The sequence below is a fragment of the Brachyhypopomus gauderio genome, unplaced genomic scaffold (assembly GCF_052324685.1).
Source record: "Brachyhypopomus gauderio isolate BG-103 unplaced genomic scaffold, BGAUD_0.2 sc149, whole genome shotgun sequence".
NCBI classification, from domain to species: Eukaryota; Metazoa; Chordata; class Actinopteri; order Gymnotiformes; family Hypopomidae; genus Brachyhypopomus; species Brachyhypopomus gauderio.
Window position 1 is genome coordinate 162,904 of NW_027506970.1, and position 21,660 is coordinate 184,563.

The 21,660-nt window shown below is 39.6% G+C and overlaps 1 protein-coding gene and 1 long non-coding RNA gene across 2 annotated transcripts in view; one reads left to right on the forward strand and one right to left on the reverse strand.

The window, feature by feature from the left end:
- LOC143500423 (adhesion G protein-coupled receptor L3-like) overlaps positions 1-2,846 on the forward strand; it is a 33,083-nt gene extending 30,237 nt beyond the window's left edge. Inside the window, exons 11-14 of the mRNA XM_076994544.1 lie at positions 7-174; positions 270-437; positions 529-624; positions 1,875-2,846. Coding sequence (XP_076850659.1) covers positions 7-174; positions 270-437; positions 529-624; positions 1,875-2,186 — 744 coding nt within the window. The 3' untranslated portion in view covers positions 2,187-2,846. The remainder of the gene's footprint in view (positions 1-6; positions 175-269; positions 438-528; positions 625-1,874) is intronic.
- Positions 2,847-19,135: 16,289 nt separating this feature from the next.
- Positions 19,136-21,105, reverse strand: LOC143500433 (uncharacterized). The gene is made up of 2 exons (XR_013126796.1): positions 20,401-21,105; positions 19,136-19,666 (listed from the first exon to the last, which is right to left on the reverse strand). It is a non-coding gene; the product is annotated as an uncharacterized LOC143500433 (long non-coding RNA).
- Between the last annotated feature and the right edge of the window lie 555 nt (positions 21,106-21,660).

The window sequence follows — 21,660 nt, forward strand, 5'->3', positions numbered from 1 at the left end:
CTAAAGGTGTATGCAGAGTTTCAGAGGATCACAAACCAAAACTTGCCCAACAAATTCTATGCACAACTGGATCACTACACACCTCGTTTGATGACCATGTTCCGGCAAAAAGCTTCCAAGACAGGGCGAGTTTCAGATGCTCTGGTTGACATTTTAAAGGCGCACGATGAACAGGTTGGGTTTTGTGTGGTTTTGTTTTGTGTGGTTAAAAATGTATTTATATATTTGTTATATATCCCATTTGATTGTTGTGTTTTTGTCAACTAAAGGTGTATGCAGAGTTTCAGAGGATCACAAACCAAAACTTGCCCAACAAATTCTATGCACAACTGGATCACTACACACCTCGTTTGATGACCATGTTCCGGCAAAAAGCTTCCAAGACAGGGCGAGTTTCAGATGCTCTGGTTGACATTTTAAAGGCGCACGATGAACAGGTTGGGTTTTGTGTGGTTTTGTGTGATACAGGAACAATGTTTAAAGTGTGATTAACTGACCCGATAAGTCTATCATGGTGGTTCATTACAGGAATTACATGATGTGCACACCAGGCGAACTACAGTTCTTCGTGCTCTGCCAGTCTTGCTGCGTGAGGACGTCTTAGGTTTTTACAAGACATCCATGGTAAGTCTTATACTTGTACTGTCAAATTTAGTCCAGATGAACTATGCAATTTTCACTAAATACAGCATAAAAAGTTAACTTCTTTATTAATCAGCTTTGTGTTAGACTTTGTGTCAGAAATACAGGGGTGATAGTGGGAAAAATTCCTGAGCCTGAACTTTTTCTGAGCGCGGGGTGTGTGTGTGTGGAGTGTTAGTGTACCATATTTAGAATATTTAATAATTAATCTTTAAATTAATTAATAATAAATAAGTCAGGTAATCATTATAGTGAAATAAAAAACTAATTTCTATTAATATTCAGAGAAAATGCTGTAACCTAAAGATTTAGATTAGACACAATATGTTAAAAACAGGCATGATTAATTATTTATTCATTACTGTTAGTAAATTATAGGATACCAGACAACTCAAAGAAATTATGCAAATAAAGTTTAAAAGAATTACAAGTATTATGATTATCGTTAGTTTTTATATATAAAATTTAATAAATTTAATAAATATTTTGTGTTGGTTTATTAGGACATACATTTTGTGCTTTTGTTCATGTATTACACCTTATGCCGTAAGGCGGCCAGGATGAACCAGATCGTCTGACCACCTGTACCGGCTCAAAAAAAACACTCATATTTCAGATAAAAATTTTACTTAATCAGAATAAAGATAAAATACTGAATTTATCTTGTATCTACCTCTGAAGCTCTTCCGATGTCTGATATACAGGCAGTGCCCGGGTTACGACGTTGATCCGTCGTAAATCGATTTTCGGTGTAAATCGGAACATACGTACATACTGTACGTAAATAACATACTATACGCAGTTATCCTATCCTAAAGCTATAGCCTTTTGGCAAATACCTTTATCCATAGCTGCGTTTAACTAATCCTGACGCCGCGCACACCAAACACCAAGTTCCGTTTACAACGCAGAACCACTTAGGTCCAAACAAGGCTCATACAGTAAATGGGAGATGTGTAGTAACCACAAAAAATCGTAACTTGGGAACCTCGTAAGGATCATAAGGATCATATTTCGGCCTCAAAACAGATAGCATGCGCGCGCGTGTGGTTTATCATTATGATTTGATGGATTTTTCCCCCCCTCAAATTTTTTTTTCTCGCGGATTTGTCAGTACGCCGGAATTCCGGCGTGGCGCCTGAAAACTATCAGGCCTGGAAATAACTTAAAATGATGTTTAAGTTGGTATTATATGTTCCTTTGTCTTTCTTTCTCTTTCTCATATCCACCAGGACGATCCCAATGAAATAGAGCTTGGAGATGTTCCAGTTGCTCTATTTGTCACTGGTAGTGAAAATGTTGATGATCCTGTTCACTACCACCCTGTGAAAGTTTCCATTGTCCTGGATAGTGATGTGGCAACCAAGTTCTGCAGGCTTGCAGATGCTTTTCTGGTATTGTTTGGCCTTATTTATGGCCTTCATCTCAATTATCCAAAGGGACTGACCAGCACTTTTGAATTTGTCCAAAAAATTTTACTTGGACTGGAGGATGGGAAACTGTCACCTAAGTTACAGACCATAAAGAATGATCTAATGGTCTAGGAACTACGAGGTTGTATGTAGGATGACAACAAATGTAGGAGAACAACTTTTTCCTGTCTTTATTGCATCAGCAATAGTATGTTGTTGATGTAAAAAAACAAAAACGAGCCACTCATTTTTGAACTGAAAGAAACAAGTTTTAGTCATTTGGCTGATTTCTTTATTTTATTTTTTTAGTATCAAAATTATTTGGATAACTTTTTGTTATTGCAGTAATTTTTAACTGCTCTGGTCAGCTCATGCACTTATGTAAAGTTGCAATTTATGTTTGGGAAAACATGTGGCTCAGAAAACCTGATCTTTAATTCATAAATAAAGCTCAGTTTGAATCTGTTTTGTGTATGTCAATATTTAGAGTTTGTAGAACTTTGTTAATTTAAGGCAATATGTTGCCACAATTTTTTTAAGTAGTCACAGGTGTAATTTTGAGTCTGCATTACTATAACTGCATTCTGTAGCTGGGATTCAGTCTCAGCCAGTAAGATCTAAAAATATTAAAAGAAATAAAGTAGCAAACACACACACATAGGGCCGGAGTGGGACACTTTTTCAGCCCGGGAGTTTCATGCCCAAATCCGGCCCAAAATTATTTTCCCCCCGGCCCAAATTAGAGATTGACATGAGCCGGCCCATCGGGAATCCTCCCGAATCTCCCGATTAGCCACTCCGGCTCTGCACACACACACACACACACACACACACACATACACATATATATATATATATATATATATATATATATATATATATATATATATATATATATATATATATACACACACAGTACTGTGCAAAAGTCTTAGGCACCTAAGCAGATTATTTAAATAATATTTATTATTCCTTTTTTTATTTATCTTTTTATTTTTGTGTGTGTACAGAGACCACATATTATACGGGATGCAAGAACACATGAACAATAACAATAATTTGTTATGTTGAAGAAAGTAGTTGATATCTTGTGAGCTAGTTTGATCAGGTACTGAGTGGTGATTACAAATGCAATCACATATCAGATATAAAAAATCACTACTTACTTTTTACTGCTCTGTATGTATTTCTTCTAATATTAGTGTTTTTCTATGCAAATAACTGGTTTCTGCACAAATACATAGGCATTGGTTGTTCCTTTCAATGTTCCATCTTGGCACTGTGAGAAGATTCTCTTGAGAGATTAAGAATTCCAACCAAGAGTACTTGCAACCACACATGAGTATTAAATGCTGTCACACATGCTGTATTTATATATTTCATTTTTAAATAAGGGTGTAATTAGCAGTGACCTAACCCAGAGGTTATCACCTCTTTCAGGTGCAGTCATTTTAAAACCTTCTCAACAGGGTTCTAAAATGGAGCCTCAAAGAGGTTAACCAACATGTACATATGGAGTTAAAATTTGTATATATGCTTACCGACTGCACCTGTGACCTTGTTTCTTCATCAGCTATATGTTCAATTTTGACCTTTACATTGTCTGGCCCCTTTTGAAGACACTCATACAAGAGTTCAGACAGGAAACAAGGGCTCTGTCCCCCATGAGCAATTGACATTGCCATGATCTGACCAGCATAGAAGTATCCATTGTCTTTCATTGCTATGGATAAATGAAATAACACATCACATGTCAATGTTAACATTAAAAATATGCCATATGTATAAGGGTTAGTTTTCAGCCATGATAACTGCTAATTTTGCTTTCTCAAAAAAAGATTGATCAATACAAACACTGACAATTCTTAATTTTTCATACATATCATTGAAATAAATCTATGTATTGACACAAAAGAAATTGGAATGAAAGTGGTCTCTTACACTAATATAATTACTGTAAACGCAATTACATGAAAGGACTTTAGCATTAGGTGGACCCTCAAAGATGCCAATTTTGTCCTTGATTTCATGTAGACACAAGCGAAAAAAACTCCCGAGTAGGTCCTCCATTGTCCACAGCACCCTCAGATATTCCATAATCATCAGTAAATTTAACATCTACCTTCTTCTCGGGTAAAAAATTTGACATGCCCATGGCTCTGGAAGCTCCATCCCACACATTTCGTCTTATGATATTGAAGCGTACAGTGCTGTCATTTGTTATTTTAGTAGCAATCTGCTCCATTATTCTCTCCAAGGTTATATTTAATTCCCTGAAAAATTAATAAAAAATAAACATATTACTGTTAACACAATTACCTGCAGCTTGCTTACTTTTCTAGCTACACGTTTAGAAGTCAGTGCTAGCCTGCATTACAAATTGAATAATGGTATTTCATAAAATCTTTTCAACTCACTTCTCACTTATGCTGGAATCTAAAGACCTTGTTATGGCTTCTGATGAGATCAGCATCATCAGAGACGTATTCGTCCTCAAACAGGTCAAGGTATGTACTGCACATAAATAGCAACATTTTATAAAAGACATCATAAAGGTTCACTTATAAAAACCAGTTGTATTAATACAGAACTAAGAACTACTAATGTTCTCGAATGAACAATGCATTACAGGTACTTCTGTTAGCTTTCCGGTCCAATCTGGGGTGCTAATGGGTCCGTGTGGACCCGTGTTTTAAATCAGCCATAAGATACTCTAAAAATCAATTAATTATCAACCAATTTGTTTCTTACCTCTTGTTTATCTTGTTAGGCTTCCTTATCCATGAAAGGATTGGTTTTAATTTTTTGTTGTGCCTCCCTGGGCCTTTCTTTTGACCCTAACCTCTGATTCGTTATCAGAAAAGATATGATCCAGAGCTTGGCCAACATTCAATCTTCTTTTCATTGTTGCACTGGAGATGTGCACTCCACAAAAGGCCAACTCAATCTGACCTGGCCTACATGTCTGGACATGTCCATCCTTCCCTTGTCTTTCGAAACAAGCAAAAATAGTAAGCCTAAATGCAAGATTTTTTATACCTGCGTCCACAGGGACCCTAACAATAGAAAGGTAACAATTTCAACAAAAGCATTTTGTAATTTAGTAAAAAAAATTTTTTTATGATTTTGTTTAAATTTTATTTCCTGACAAAGTCAAAAAATCTTGATGTTATAAACAAGTTTATGTAGTAGTTATAAGCATGTAAACTATACAAACGGGTCCGTCAGGGTTGGGGCACAGTAATCTAGTGCGAAGTTATAAATAAGGCCCTTCTTACAAAACTGAAATGTACAAACCTGTAGGATGTGCTGGATGAACTATTGCCAGATGCACTAGGTTGGGTGTGACCATAGGACACACCACAGGCTTTATCAGCAGAAAAACAATGTGCACCAGCACTATGATTGACAGCTGAATCAATCAATGAGCCATGGGCACTGGCACTGGAGATCACAGCACTTCCACTGGGCAAGGTGTCATTGTCATCAATAGTGATAACATGTGCAGTGGGCAAGGTGGTGGCATCAGCTGAGTTGGAAGGTGACTCAGTGCAAAGATCTTTGGTGGTGACACACCAGATAACTTCATCAATACCAGAAATGGATTTACTGCTGAGGGCCTCATCAGTAGACATGGCTGAGACACCCTCTATTGAAATGTCAGGCATGCTCTCCTCGACTGTAACAGCATGAAGAAATAGAAGATTAACATTTTTAACCTGTGAGTAGCATCTAACTTATATTTTTGTGATTGTATAATTTACAAACAAGTATAGCATAAAAACAACTTCAATTAAATCTAAATGTGTCTTAAAATGCACTTTATATAACTATGTAAACGTGATGCAGAAACAAATACAAATCCAATGTCAATGAATCTGAAGTTTCATTATTTAGATAAAAAATATTTACCATGTTTATCACAGTCTGACATTTCGGCCAAATCACAGCTGCTTGTGTTGCTACTGTATCCTTCTGAACATGACTGTCAAAGGGAGCACATAGTATATTACGTCAGTGAAAACTACAAGTAAAAGAGTTTAAAGTCAGCAAGTGTAAAACAGCTTTGTACTAATATACATAATGTCATATACATTTCTTAAAATCTTCAGCATTACAGATTGTTTTGCCTCTCTTAAAATGACCTTGTCAGGCCGGACATAAATGGACTTTTGATGAAAAAGTTTTTTCACAAGGTCTCCACTCAGTCAGTTTGGAGGTAAGGGATGGCTCAACTATTTTGTTGTGGCACGGCGTCAGAATTTGCAACCTGAAAGCATGAATAACACCCTCTATACAACATGACATTACATAAAAGAAAATAAAAAGATTGCATTGATGTACTTTATTTTTACTACAATGCAGCATGTGTAGTAGGCATATATGCAATGTGTATAGATGTTGGTGTATACAGGTTGGTAGGTACAGTTACATTACCAGTAATATTGCCAGTTCACTATTATAGTAAATATTAGTACATGCAGTACTGTGACAGAGAGACCAGACAAGAATTAAGTGTATAGTGCTTAGTGACAATAGAAACTATGCAACTACAGAAAGGTTGTCCAATGCAGATGATTATGGATAAATGAATAGATGTAAATAAAAAAATACATGTTCTGCTAAAGTTAATACACATCACTACAATATTTGGAAAAAAAAAATGGTTTAGTACGTAATTGGTCTGCACACAAAAAATGTGCTCTGATAGTTGTACCAGTAAGTCAATTTGGCAAATTTTATATTGACAAACTAAAGTTAATACAAAATAATAATAATAATTCTTAATAGTATTGAAGTATTAAAGTCAAGACTGTATTTAAAATGAGCAGCATTCAATTATCTATAAATCTTTAAATTCACATACACCTTTTCACACAACCTTCCAAACTATAGTACATTATCTTATTATTGCAAAAATGAAAAGAACCAGTATTATGTGACAAAGCAGATCAATTGCTTACCTGCATCCCTCCACGACTGGCTGGAAGGCTGATATTATTGTCTGCATTACTTTGTCAGAGTCCCAGTCACAGCCAAATTCCAAAGCAGATTTTATATGTCCATTTTCAAAAAGCCAAGCTTTTGTGGCACGCCTTGGCACGAGCGTGATTGTGTGATCTGGCAGGAGAATTACTTCTTTGGTGTATGACTGAGCCACTGAACATGAACTGCTTAGTGCCTGAAACCTTAGAGACATAAAAAAACAATAAATTGCACTTATCTTTCAGGTTGTTAACATCACTGCCTTTATAACTGTTTATTTTAATTACTGATTGTCATTGTCATTTGTGTCTTAACAGTGTACAATAAGAAACTGTGCTACATATACAGTGGGGAAAATAAGTATTTAGTCAGTCACCAATTGTGCAAGTTCTCCCACTTAAAAAGATGAGAGAGGCCTGTAATTGACATCATAGGTAGACCTCAACTATGAGAGACAAAATGTGAAAAAAAAAATTGAGAAAATCATTTTGTCTGACTTTTAAATAATTTATTTGCAAATAATGGTGGAAAATAAGTATTTGGTCACCTACAAACAAGCAAGACTTCTGGCTGTCACAGACCTGTAACTTCTTTTTTAAGAGGCTCCTCTTTCCCCCACTCATTACCTGTATTAATGGCACCTGTTTGAAGTCGTTAACAGTATAAAAGACACCTGCCCACAACCTCAAACAGTCACACTCCAAACTCCACTATGGTGAAGACGAAAGAGCTGTCAGAAAACACCAGAAACCGAATTGTAGACCTGCACAAGGCTGGGAAGACTGAATCTGCAATAGGCAAGCAGCTTGGTGTGAAGAAATCTACTGTGGGAGCAATAATCAGAAAATGGAAGACCTACAAGACCACTACTAATCTCCCTCGATCTGGGGCTCCACGCAAGATCTCAGCCCGTGGGGTCAAAATAATCACAAGAACGGTGAGGAAAAATCCCAGAACCACAAGGGGGGATCTAGTGAATGACCTGCAGAAAGCTGGGACCAACGTTACAAAGGCTACCATCAGCAACACACTACGACGCCAGGGACTTAGATCTTGCAGTGCCAGACGTGTCCCCCAGCTTAAGCCAGTCCATATCCAGGCATGTCTGAAGTTTGCTAGAGAGCATTTGGATGTTCCAGAAGAGTACTGGGAGAATGTCATATGGTCAGATGAAACCAAAGTAGAACTATTTGGTAAAAACACAACTCGTCGTGTTTGGAGGAGAGTGAATGCTGAGTTGCATCCAAAGAACACCATACCAACTGTAAAGCATGGGGGTGGCAACATCATGCTTTGGGGCTGTTTCTCTGCAAAGGGACCAGGACGACTGGTCCGTGTACATGAAAGAATGAATGGGGCCATGTATTGTGAGATTTTGGGTGCAAACCTCCTTCCATCAGCAAGGGCAATGAAGATGAAACATGAGGAGATCTGCATGGAGGAATGGGCCAACATACCAGCAACAGTGTGTGCCAACCTTGTGAAGACTTACAGAAAACGTTTGACCTCTGTCATCGCCAACAGAGGATATACAACAAAGTATTGAGATGAACTTTTGTTATTGACCAAATACTTATTTTCCACCATTATTTGCAAATAAATTCTTTAAAAGTCAGACAAAATGATTTTCTCAATTTTTTTTTTCACATTTTGTCTCTCATAGTTGAGGTCTACCTATGATGTCAATTACAGGCCTCTCTCATCTTTTTAAGTGGGAGAACTTGCACAATTGGTGACTGACTAAATACTTATTTTCCCTACTTTATCACATACACCAACCAGCCATAACTTTGTGTGTGTGTATGTGTGTGTCTGTCAAACGTTAACCGGGATGGGGGGGTCACCAGTGGTTGGCGCCAGAGCGAACTAGTAACTCATTGAATCATAGATGTAGATCAGAGATAGATGAACTACATTTTTTTCAGCGTAAGAAATCGAATGAATCAAGTGGTGAAAGTCTGAATATATGGAATGAAATCTGACGTCATCGACGCCATTTTGTGCTTTCAGTTTGTGATGCTGGGTATGGCGACAGGCTGCTCGTTATGAGTGAGCCATCTCGTAATTCAGGGAAAATTTCTCCATAGTACTGTTGGCTAGCGTGCTATCAGCTGTGACTGGCCTGATTCAGAGGTGCAGTTTGTATGTGTAATCATACTTCATGTTCAGATTCACACTGAATTCCTCAGAACATTACACCAGAAGCGGTAACCGAATCGCGTGATGCGGCACAAAGGGCTTCCATACGGGAAGATAAACCTCTCAGTCCTCCTCAAACTGAACAGTGTGCAGATCCGCGCAGCACGGACTGGTTACCTGCGCAGTACACTGTGTCTGGACATACATACTGACTGACAACACAGCACACATCAGCTGATCAGTGGGCCGCGCAAAGCGGGCCCATAGTTTACATCAGTGACTGTGTTTCAGCCATTCACACATATATATGCACTATTACAATACTACTGAATGAATGGCACTGTATGAATGTCTGTTCTGTAGGTCAAGTCATATTGCACAAGTAACCGTCCGCGCTGCGCGGACATGCACACTGGTTCGGTTTGAGGAGGACTATGAGAGTTGTATCTTCCCATTTGGAAGCCCTTTGAACATGAGTAAATTTACACAAACACCGCAGCTCCGAATCAAGCTAATCACCGCTGGTAGCATGCTAGCCAGCAGTACTACGGAGAAATGTTCTATTTATTCTGCTTGAAGCAGTACGCCACCATAGCTCGTGCACTGGTCAGGGTGTTTATCATGTCCTCCGTACTGAGGATTACTGCTACCTAGGGGTGTGACGATACACTCAGCTCACCAGAGACATGATATTGGGTTCACGAGAACGAGACGTGACGAGATTTTAAGAAAACTAAAATGACAAATTATATGACTGGACAACACACTTTTATTTAATTGAGTTACACATGCATTTTGAAATGTTTTATTAGAACTCTTAACATGCATGATGCAAGCATGAACTTAATAAACTTGTCCTACAAATTGAAATTTAAATAAAATTTCATAAAAGTTAAAATAAAATAAATTAAAATATTTCTCCTTTTTTCAAGAGCAAACAATACAGCGAGTCCCTGCTTAACGACGGTGTTAGACTGAAAAGTCCGTCGTTAAGCGCGACCCCAGATTTAGATATGCTTTGATTGTAAATACAGTACAGAAAAAAACGAACAATGTTCTCGTGCACAACACTCCACTGTGCTGCCACTGCTCCTCCGCGCACCACACAAAATAACATAAAAAGTCGGTCGTAACTCCGGTCCGTCGTTAACCAGACCCGTTAAGCGGGGACTCACTTTATTATGTGCAAAACAAAAAGTTTTTCTCTGTCAATACAGAGTGCAAATAGTGCAAACAGAGCCTGACCAAGTATGTCACTGAATTTGCTGCAACTACACTGCCATGTTCATTTTTAAGAATATTAACATCGCCACACTGCTCCCGATATCCTGCTGTCTCAACTTGCCAAAGCGCCGTTCTGTCCCTGCTACCAAGTGAGATATGTTGATCTGAGTACTGAGCTGTGGAGGTGCTGTAAATGTCTCTGTATCGTGCTCGTATTGGCCGCGGTGTGTGGCATTATTTTCATACAATGTTTGTATATGGTCAATGTCTTATCAGTCACTCTCTTGCCATTTATCATTTCTGCCGGGTACCCAAAATGCTGCCAAACAAACGAGCCTGCCGCCATACCTGGTACCACAAACTGAAAGCACAAAATGGCGCAAGTGACGTCAGGTTTCATTCCATATATTCAGACTTTCATTCCATATATTCAGACTTTCGTTCCATATATTCAGACTTTCATTCCATATATTCAGGTTTTCATTCCATATATTCAGACTTTCATTCAATATTCTCAGGTTTCATTCCATATATTCAGACTTCATTCCATATTCTCAGGTTTCATTCCATATATTCACTTAGCAGTCATTCTATATATATATAGTTTTTTCCTGAACGGCTTGCCATAAAATGTGTGTATATATAGGGTGACCAAACGTCCATATTTCCCGGGACATGTCCGTATTTCACGTCCTGTCCCGGGCGTCCCGGGATATTTTTTAAAACTGTGGAAATGTCCTGGTTTTTAAATTACGTTAATCGGGCCATTAATTCTACAGGCACTAGGACCCGGAGCACGGCGCTGTATGACACCGAATCCCTGAGCCTCATCACCAGTTGAGCCTCATCATACTCAACTGGCGGAGAACCAACAACTTACGTTCGCCACCATATATATATGAATGAATGAAATATTCTCATTGAATACTTTGTTCTGTACAAAGTTGAATGTGCTGACAACAAAATCACACAAAAATCATCAATGGAAATCAAATTTATTAACCAATGGAGGCCTGGATTTGGAGCCACACACAAAATTAAAGTGGAAAAACACACTACAGGCTGATCCAACTTTGATGTAATGTCCTTAAAACAAGTCAAAATGAGGCTCAGTATTGTGTGTGGCCTCCACATGCCTGTATGACCTCCCTACAATGCCTGGGCATGCTCCTGATGAGGTGGTGGATGGTCTCCTGAGGGTTCTCCTCCCAGACCTGGACTAAAGCATCTGCCAACTCCTGGACAGTCTGTGGTGCAACGTGACGTTGGTGGATGGAGCGAGACATGATGTCCCAGATGTGCTCAATCGGATTCAGGTCTGGGGAACGGGCGGGCCAGTCCATAGCTTCAATGCCTTCATCTTGCAGGAACTGCTGACACACTCCAGCCACATGAGATCTAGCATTGTCCTGCATTAGGAGGAACCCAGGGTCAACCGCACCAGCATGTGGTCTCACAAGGAGTCTGAGGATCTCATCTCGGTACCTAATGGCAGTCAGGCTATGTCTGGTGAGCACATGGAGGGCTGTGCGTCCCTCCAAAGAAATGCCAACCCACACCATTACTGACCCACTGCCAAACTGGTCATGCTGAAGGATGTTGCAGTCAGCAGATCACTCTCCACGGCGTCTCCAGACTCTGTCACGTCTGTCACATGTGCTCAGTGTGAACCTGCTTTCATCTGTGAAGAGCACAAGGCGCCAGTGGCGAATTTGCCAATCCTGGTGTTCTCTGGCAAATGCCAAGCGTCCTGCACGGTGTTGGGCTGTGAGCACAACCTCCATCTGTGGACGTCGGGCCCTCATACCATCCTCATGGAGTCGGTTTCTAACCATTTGTGCAGACACATGCACATTTGTTGCCTGCTGGAGGTCATTTTGCAGGGCTCTGGCTCCTCCTGTTCCTTCTTGCACAAAGGCGGAGGTAGCGGTCCTGCTGCTGGGTTGTTGCCCTCCTACGGCCTCCTCCACGTCTCCTGGTAGTGCCTCCAGCCTCGGGACACTATGCTGACAGAAAGCATAGGTACTGAGAAGTGGTCTGTGGTCCCCACCTGCAGAACCACTCCTTTATAGGGGGGGTCTTGCTAATTGCCTCTCATTTCTACCTGTTGTCTATTCCATTTGCACAACAGCAGGTGAAATTGATTCACAATCAGTGTTGCTTCCTAACTGAACAGGTTGGTTTCACAGAAGTGTGGTTGACTTGGAGTTATATTGTGTTGTTTAAGTGTTTGTAACGTTCTGCGCGGGGCAGAACAGGGAGGCGGACACAAACGCTGAGGAGAGCGAGATTTATTACAGGAAATTCCAAAAGCAGCGTCGATATAACAGGCACGGGTCATAACAGGTGGGCAATCAGGACATGAAATGACAACAGACATACTCTGACAAATAAACCAAACACAACGGGGAAACACGGAACAGGCAGGAATACTTGCAGCGGAAACAATACTCACAACGAACAGGTTTGACAAAAAGACCGATACGGACATGGGAGACACAGGGACTTTTATACAGAGAACTAAACTAGGGACAGGTGATGACAATGACACAGGGGCGTGGTAACAAACGAGGAATCATCAAAACCAACGAGCAGGGCGGGACAAACAGGCAGGGAACACGGACATGAGGGAACCCAGAGTGACAGCTACGAGAGGGGGCGTTGCCCTACGTGACAGTGTTCCCTTTATTTTATTGAGCAGTGTATATATTACTGCTCAATATATATATATATATATATATATATATATATATATATATATATATATATATATACACACACATATACAGGGCTCTCAAGTTTTGGATTCATGTCAGAGTGTGAGAGTTGTTGACGGGGGGTGGCGAACGTAAGTTGTTGAGCGGGGTGTTTATTCTCCCTGCAGTGTGTTCTGTAGAGAACGATGCACCACGTGACTGCTTTGTTGTAGGATGCCGCCTCAAGTTTAACTTCATTACAATATTAATGAATTATGTTTCATTGATTTGATGAAATTAAAGAAATTCAATAAATCAGGGTTGCCAACTTTTCAAGATCACTTGGAGTGAGATTTGAACCTGGAGAGGGTGGCGAACGTAAATTGTTACCGGGCGGGGTGTATAATGGACACAAATTAAGTATTATATGGGCCATTCTACGAAATCGGTGCCTTTTATGTCCCAGTGACATTATGCCTTTAACCATGATGCAAAATAGCTGTAAAATAGCTGATAATTGCATGTGATAATAAATTAGTGTTGTGGATAAATATTAAACTAAAAACTCAAATATCTAAAAACATTTTTAAAAGCTACCCAGAAAACTGAAAAACATGCATTTCATACCTGTCCCAATGTTAAAACGCTACACTTAACCATGAAAAAAGTGAATAAAATCCTTCAGAATTAAACTTTTTAAATTTTTTTTTGTGTAATTCCATATCCCCATTTATTTTAAATACATTTGAAATTATAGTATTTAACTTAAAATATGCATTTTAGTCCTGTCCCCTAGTTATCACTCAGTACTGTTACCCAAACACATCGTCGCCCTGAAAATGTAGGGACCACGCACAATTTAGATATTCAAGAGGAAGTTACATCACTTCTGGTGATCTGAAGACATGGGAAGACCAAAAGTAAGTTCTCTGATGCTCTGGTCAATATTCTTGACAAAACTGTAGCTAAAGCCATGACTGGTCACTCTCAGTACTTAATCATGTTACCAAAATTATGTCTCTGATATTTTTGTTGATTTTTAAAAACATTTACTTTGGTAAATCACTACAATGTGCAGATTGACCTTGTACTGCTAGCATAACCGCTACATTGCTAAGTTTCATGTTTTTGCTAGCTTAATGCTAAAAACTCTTTACTGTTACTTTAATTCCTGTTACTTAAATGAACACTGGGTAACGGTAACATGACTGAGAAATAGTAACAGGAATGAGGAGAATTCTCTGGTTTATTGTAAAATTGCATGTACATCTATCAATGTAATACTATAGAGCTAGTTTTATCATTTACAGTTCAAACTATATATGCCCTTGACATAAAGTAATCGTGTTTCTGATATGAATGCATGATTTCAGGGAGCCAATCCACCTCTGAGTGCTGCTGAAAAGCAGCTGCGCTATCGTGCTCGGTGCGATGCTGACCCAGAACGTAGGGCAAAATATTTAAAGCAGGAACAGCAGAAGTATAGGGAGGACCTAGAGACAGGCAGAAAAAAATCCATCAAAGACGTCAGTGCCAGAGAGAAGCGGAGACAGGGCAAGAAGTGGAGGGAGACGTATCATAGACTCAAGGACAGGAAAGCCATGAGCGCTGAGCCAAAAGCACTTCCAGGTCTAGTTTCAGTTCTGGTGTACTTATGATGTAGCAAAATACATATGATTCCATTGGACTCATTAACTATGCAGTATATATGGCTAAGAAAGGTCACAGGTTCCAATATGGTGACACCATTGAGCAGGATATTGCCCCCCCCCCCCCCCAACCCCATACCCCATACCCACTCCCTGGGTGCAAACTGGCTGCCCAATATTTATCAGGGTTTCCCCCAGCACTTTTATAAGCTTTTATAAGGGGATGCTTTCATATTTCATATGAAATTGCACTAAATAGCCTTTACTGATACTGGCAAATGCACCCCCCGCCCACCCCAACCACCTTAGCTAACAAATGCTCTGGGGGGAATCACTGGAAATTATGTCACAGTTCATATTTATGACTTGTGTTTTGCTGCATGCTATTGCTATGTGTTCGTTTTTTCAAAAATTTTGTGTTGTAGGCAACAAGTTCATGGAAAGAAGAGAACAAAAAAAAAACAATAAGGAACCTCCACAAACAAATCAAAGAACTACAAATTCTGTTGTCAAAAGAAACCAAACAAAAAGAAAAATACAAAAAACGAGTCCAACGCTTGAAAACCCAAAGTGCATGTCCCCAAACAACAGCAACCAAAACATTGAAACAGATTTCAAGTACAGCCATCCAGAAGACCCTTTTGTTTCACAAGGCCCTAATTGACACCATCAAAAACAAGTACAAACAGGCAAAGGGGGAGAAGGAGAAGCAAATAATTTCAAGAATAGTAACGGAAGGTTCTCAAGAAGTACAGGGTGCAACGCCTGGCACAAGATTCATTGGGCTTTTCCAAAAAAAGGTGGAGAGTTGACAGACCATCTGACTTAAGTTACCAGAGGAAGGGGAACAGCAGGATCGAACATGACCACTAGAGTCAGAACCTTCTTCAAAAGAGAAGATGTGTGTCGAATCACCACCGGAAAAAGGCAAACCATCACTAGGGAAAAAATCAAAATGCAGAAACGCTTCCTTCAGGACACAATGAAAAATCTCCATCAGAAGTTAATATCTGAAGAAGAACGCGCCATTTCTTACTCACTGTTCTGTAGGCTCCACCCTAGAGCTGGGCGATTAATCGATATTATCTATTAATTCGAATTTACAGTTAAGGACGATGTGTTTTTAAGAAAATCGATTTTCTGAGATTTAATTTTCACCACCGACGCTGCACTGTGGGCTCCCGTAGTTCAGTGAGTTTAGCACCTCCCACCCATCCACCCTCAAAACACACACACACAAACATGACGGCGGAACTTGTGTCCAAGAAAAGAGCAACTAGCTCCGTGATCTGGAGTTGGTTCGGTTTTGCGGCGTCAGATGTAGACCAAACAAGTCCTCGCTGTAAGGTGTTTGAAACCGATAGAGGGAGAGAGCGAAGAGTGCTATTCAGTTGCGCTGTCAATAAAGTTTCCCTCCGCGGGATATTTTGGATTAAGCAGTTTCTGCCTCGGTCACCGAACCCGCTTCAATGGATTATACTTTCGCGAGTGACCGTAGCGCGCGGCTCCGGGCACCTCGCGAGTGTGTAAAATGGAGACAAATTAAGTATTATATCGCGATCCATTATTAGTGTTGACTTGTAACTCCTGCGGTAGCCCAACTCAAAAGTAGACCAAAAAACCGCACCCCGCGACCCCATAATTTTTACCCGCGGCTGGATTTTCCAAACAAGCCCAATTTGGCGTGAAAAAGCGAACCTGGCAACTATTGTAGTATAAAGTATAAACTGTGGTAGTATAAAGAAACAGTGGAAGGAACATTTACCTGACGAATTTTAATGTTACATTGTGTTTCAGGTTTGAAAAGTGCTGGAATTTAGGCTAAAGTGAGGGGAGCCCTGTTCTTAATCAGAATGTAGACAGCGTGACTGTCAGTACAACATGCAAGAATTGTTCAATTGTATTTGTTTTCCATTTTATTAAAGGGCACCAAATTATTTATATCTATTTATTTTTTGAGGGTGTGTTTTATTTATTTATTTTAAGTTTGAGGTTGCATTGTGTCAATGCTTAAAGTATGTTGGAGAAAACCTTCTAAAAGTTACTGAATGTTCTCACTTGTTTACAATTTGTTTCTGCTTGCACTTTAACCTCAAAGGGGAAATTTAAGTGAAAAATAAATTAAAACTTTTTTTTACCATTCCTTTATCATCTGTAGTTTTTTAGTAGAGGAAAATAAATCTATTAAAATCGAAAATCGGATTTAAAAAAAATTAATCGAAGATTTTTTTGGAGGGCCATATCGCCCAGCTCTACTCCACCCCTTTTGGATCGTCCATCCCACACTTAGCGATAGGGATACATGCATGTGCAAGACACGTGAAAATCTTGAGTTCATGGTGCAAAAGCTTCAGCAGCTCAAAGTGATCAGTACTGGTAATGTAGAGGCCCTCATGAAAGAAATCACATGCGACACAGACAAAATCGAGTGCATGTATGGAGACTGTGCTGTGTGCAAGGACCTCTTCTGCCCAGTTTTGGATCAGTTCAGTGCTGAGAGCAAGGTGTCTTTTCTCCAGTGGGCAGTGGTAGATAAAGAACACAAAAATGATCCACTGTCAAAGTCAAGAATCACGATTAAACAAGTGTGTGAGACCACACAGGATGAATTCCTTGCAAAGTTCACTGAGCACTTGCACAGGTTTAAGCGGCACATGTTTAATATCAGGCGTCAGTTCTCCCACTACAGAGCTTTAAAAAACAACATGAAGGCACATGAATGCCTAATTCATGTTGATTTTTCTGAAAATTACCTGTGCAAATACAGTTCAGAAATACAAGCTGTTCACTTTGGGGCATCACACCAGCAAGCAACACTTCACACTGGTGTGCTTTACATGAGCTCAACTCCTCACCCAATGTCCTTCTGCACAATATCGCTATCCAGGCAGAAAGGCCCAGCAGCAATTTGGGAGTATATGTCCCCAGTGTTTGACCATCTGCGGAATAACCACCCTGATATCACGACAGTCCACTTCTACAGTGATGGTCCATGTACCCAATATAAGCAGCGAGGAAATTTCTTCTTGTTCACCACCGAGCTGTTCAGGAGAGGCTTTTGTGCTGGGACATGGAATTTCTTTGAAGCAAGTCCTGGAAAGGGTGCCCCAGATGGTGTTGGAGGGGCCCTGAAGCGAACTGCTGATAGCTTAGCCAGCAAAGGAGTGGATATCCCTGATGCTGCTATGCTTTTTTCTGAATTGTAGAAGACAGGCTCAACAGTACAGTGCTTCTTTGTTGACGAACAGGCTGTGGATCAGGCTGTGGCACAGATTCCACAAGATCTGCCCATGGTTCCATCCACCTTGAGGATCCATCAGGTCATCACTCTTGCCCCTGGAGAACTGACATACAGAAATGTCAGTTGCTTATGCACAACAGTGCAAAACCTGAATTGTGAGTGCTTCAATTCCAAGCCATTCACATTTAAGAAGCAACACATGATGTCCACAGAGCCCCCACAGCTCCCACAACATCAATGACAAGATCTAGAAGTTGTTGGTAAATGGTGTGTGGTAAGGTATGAGAGAGACCTGTACCCCGGAATCATCACTGACACCAGTGAGACACATGTTGAGGTCCGATGCATGCAGAAAATTGGCCAGAACAGATATTTCTGGCCAGCTCGAGAGGACATCCTCCGATATCTGATTGAGGATGTTGTTTGCCATATTCCACCCCCAAAGCCAGTGACAGGTCGTCATATGGAGATAGAAAAAGAAACCTGGGCCAAACTGGAACTAGCCTTATAGATCCTAAACCACGTCTCAATTTCTGCTTTAATCAGATTCTTAAATGATCTGTGTAAACACAAACACATCCATTTGCATATTTACATTCATACAAGATACACATTTACACATAGCCTTCTCATACGAACACGCATGCTGTAAATGAACTTTTCTGTTCCATTTTTTACCTTTTCCGCCATGAGTCTGCAACACACACACACACACACACACACACACACACACACACACACACACACACACACACACACTAAAGCTACTTATATAAAGTTTGTATAAGTAAATTAGATTTGTATGTTTGTTTCATATTATAGTAGTACTGGTGAAATGTTATTCCTATCACCCAATTCTCATTCCTGTTATCAACAGTTCATTCCTGTTACTGAATCATTTTTTGACAAAAAATAAAGAAAAAATGACCTTCCTCTAACTATGTTTGGTCCATGATTTATGTTATTGTTAAATAATTTAATATTAATTACAGTTTATAGTCTCCGGCAACTATAACAAGTGCTTTACAGGGTTCTTGCAGGTTTCAGTGAGTTAAATTTAAGACTTTTTAAGACCTTTTAAGACCATTCTCAGTGAAATTTAAGACCAACACAACATATTACCACAAACAATCCAATGATCCCAGAAACTCTTAAAACATTTTATTTTGATTAATTTAGTTACAGGATTACATTAATTCAATATTAAAACAATCAAAATAGTAACACTCAACCCAAGCAACCTTACCAACACAACACTAGCATATCTACATACAACCTCACCCTACATATCTCTGAGTTCTTCCTTTTCAGTACCAATCTCAGCATTTGACTTGGAAAGGAGCTGAGCCATCTTGGATCCAGCCTTGCCCTCAGCTTCTTCTGCAAGAGAATTTGCCACTCTAGCAAGACAAGTGGATACGTCTTCCAAGCTTTTCTTCCTTTTCTTAAGGTCCTCTAAAGACTGCTCAGTCAGCTTTCTTTTCTGGCTCTGGGATTCCTTTTCTTTCCTGATTCATTCCTGATCCAGAAAGAGTCAGTATTTTGACCGTGCTGCACCCACAGATGCTAAGAGTTCCTTGGTGAGGGGAACCTGTGACACCTCCATGCATTGTGACAGTCACATATGAGTCTGTGTGTGCCAGTTGTGTCCTCTTGCATGTTTTCTGCCTCCACCTCCTTGTTGGAAAATAAGAAATAAAAAGATAGACGTACACCATCAAATTAAATAATCATACACACATTATACATTTAACAACATGTAGACTCAGCCTATCTTCAAGTATGTCTAAGGCATGGTTTGACCAAAATCCTCACACCCTGCAGCTGATAAAATTTATTAAATGTTACATTTTGGTTAAATTACTGAAATAAATGAAATTATAAAATTAACTAATTAAATAAAGGCTCAGAATTTTATTTCCCCAGGCCATCTGTATCTTAAAACACACAAAACTTTTTTAACCCCCTACCTTCTTTTCTATTTATTATCCCGATGAAACCAACTTACTTTGTCTAGCCATGCTGAATATGAATTTGAATGTTAACATTGAAAACGTTGGGACACACTACCTGTTTTTACCCTATGCCCACTAAAAGGCAATACATCAGTACAATGTAAATAAAACCATCTGCAATCCATGAAACAGAGCATGGGACAGTGGAACATGTTTCAAAACATGACATAACCCATCTACAGGGCATAGTTGTTTTTTTTTACATTTTACATGATTTAACACAGTAAATATATTTGTATTTCCTCTAGCTGGGATTTAGCATGCATTGAAACATTTCTCTAACTCAATGCCATGGACAGTACATGGTTCTGAGATGTTTTTGTATTGTAGCCTAATTGTATAAAATGGTTAACACATTGAAAAGAAGACTGTGGAGCATAAGTAAGGATCACTTACTTTGATAAGTTTTGGTAGATCCTGCGCTGTTTCATGGCCCATGAAATGAGAGCCCATGTACCTCGATTGCACATATCCATTGCTCCAGAACCGAACATGAAGATCCAGCTGTTTGGATTTTGTGGTTGAATTAAAGCTTTCATCGAACATTAACACATACGGCCCGGTAAGAGCGTATCAACTCTCTCTTGATGAAGTCTGCCAAGCCAAATCTAGCTATATATGCGATTTGTTTAGTCCACACAAAAACTTTTTCGCGATATTCGAACCAGGGAACATTGCCGTCACTCTATCCTAATGTAGCCCGAATATCATTAGCCGAAGCACTAGTGATACTGCGGTGGAGTCCGGCGGGACCCGGCACTGACGATAGCGAAAACGGCGGGGATGAGGCACAAAATTGCGTGAAGGCTTTTCGTGACAAGGGCCGTTTCCTGCCTGCGGTTATTATGGGTTTTGTAGTTTAATTAATTAACACGTACCAACACCTGTAGCCCCGCACAAACACAGACAACACAGAACTGACTTCCGGACGTTTCGATTAAACTACACTTTTCTAAAATTAACTAAGGTAAAATTTTAAGACCTGACTAAATTAAATTTAAGACCTTGGATGAAAATCTGGCTGTTTTTTAAGTCTTTTAAGGCCTTAAATTTAAAGTTTTGAATTTCAGACATTTTAAGACTTTTTAAGACCCCGCGGGAACCCTGCTTTACGTTTAGAGAAAAATACAATTTGTCATTCCTTTAAAATAAAGAATGTTTCAGGAGGAAAACAAAAGAAATGGTTCATCTTCCATTCAAAAATCTTTTTAAAATGGCTCATGTACTTTGGTAACAGGATTGAGGACGATACATCCATATTAGTTTTTGAAAAAAGAGAACTTGAATTTTGAAAAGTTTCGACATGCAAATGGCACCCATTTCGTAGAATGGCCCATATCGCGATCTATCGATCGCCGGTGGTTGGCGCCAGAGCGAACTAGTAACTCATTGAATGATAGATGTGGATCAGAGGTAATTAAACTAGATTTATTTCAGCGTGAGAAATCGGATGTGTGGCGTGTGAGCATGTGAAGACAGTCAAATGCGTGTGTCTCACACTCAATACGTGAGAGTTGGCAACCCTGATAAATAAATCTGATTTTTGATGTAATTTTTTTTTTACAATTCGACAAAACAACAAAATGGAACGTGCATAACATGCCCCTTATTTGAGCACTAAACAAAGTGCAATAAAACGCAGCTCCGTTTATATAA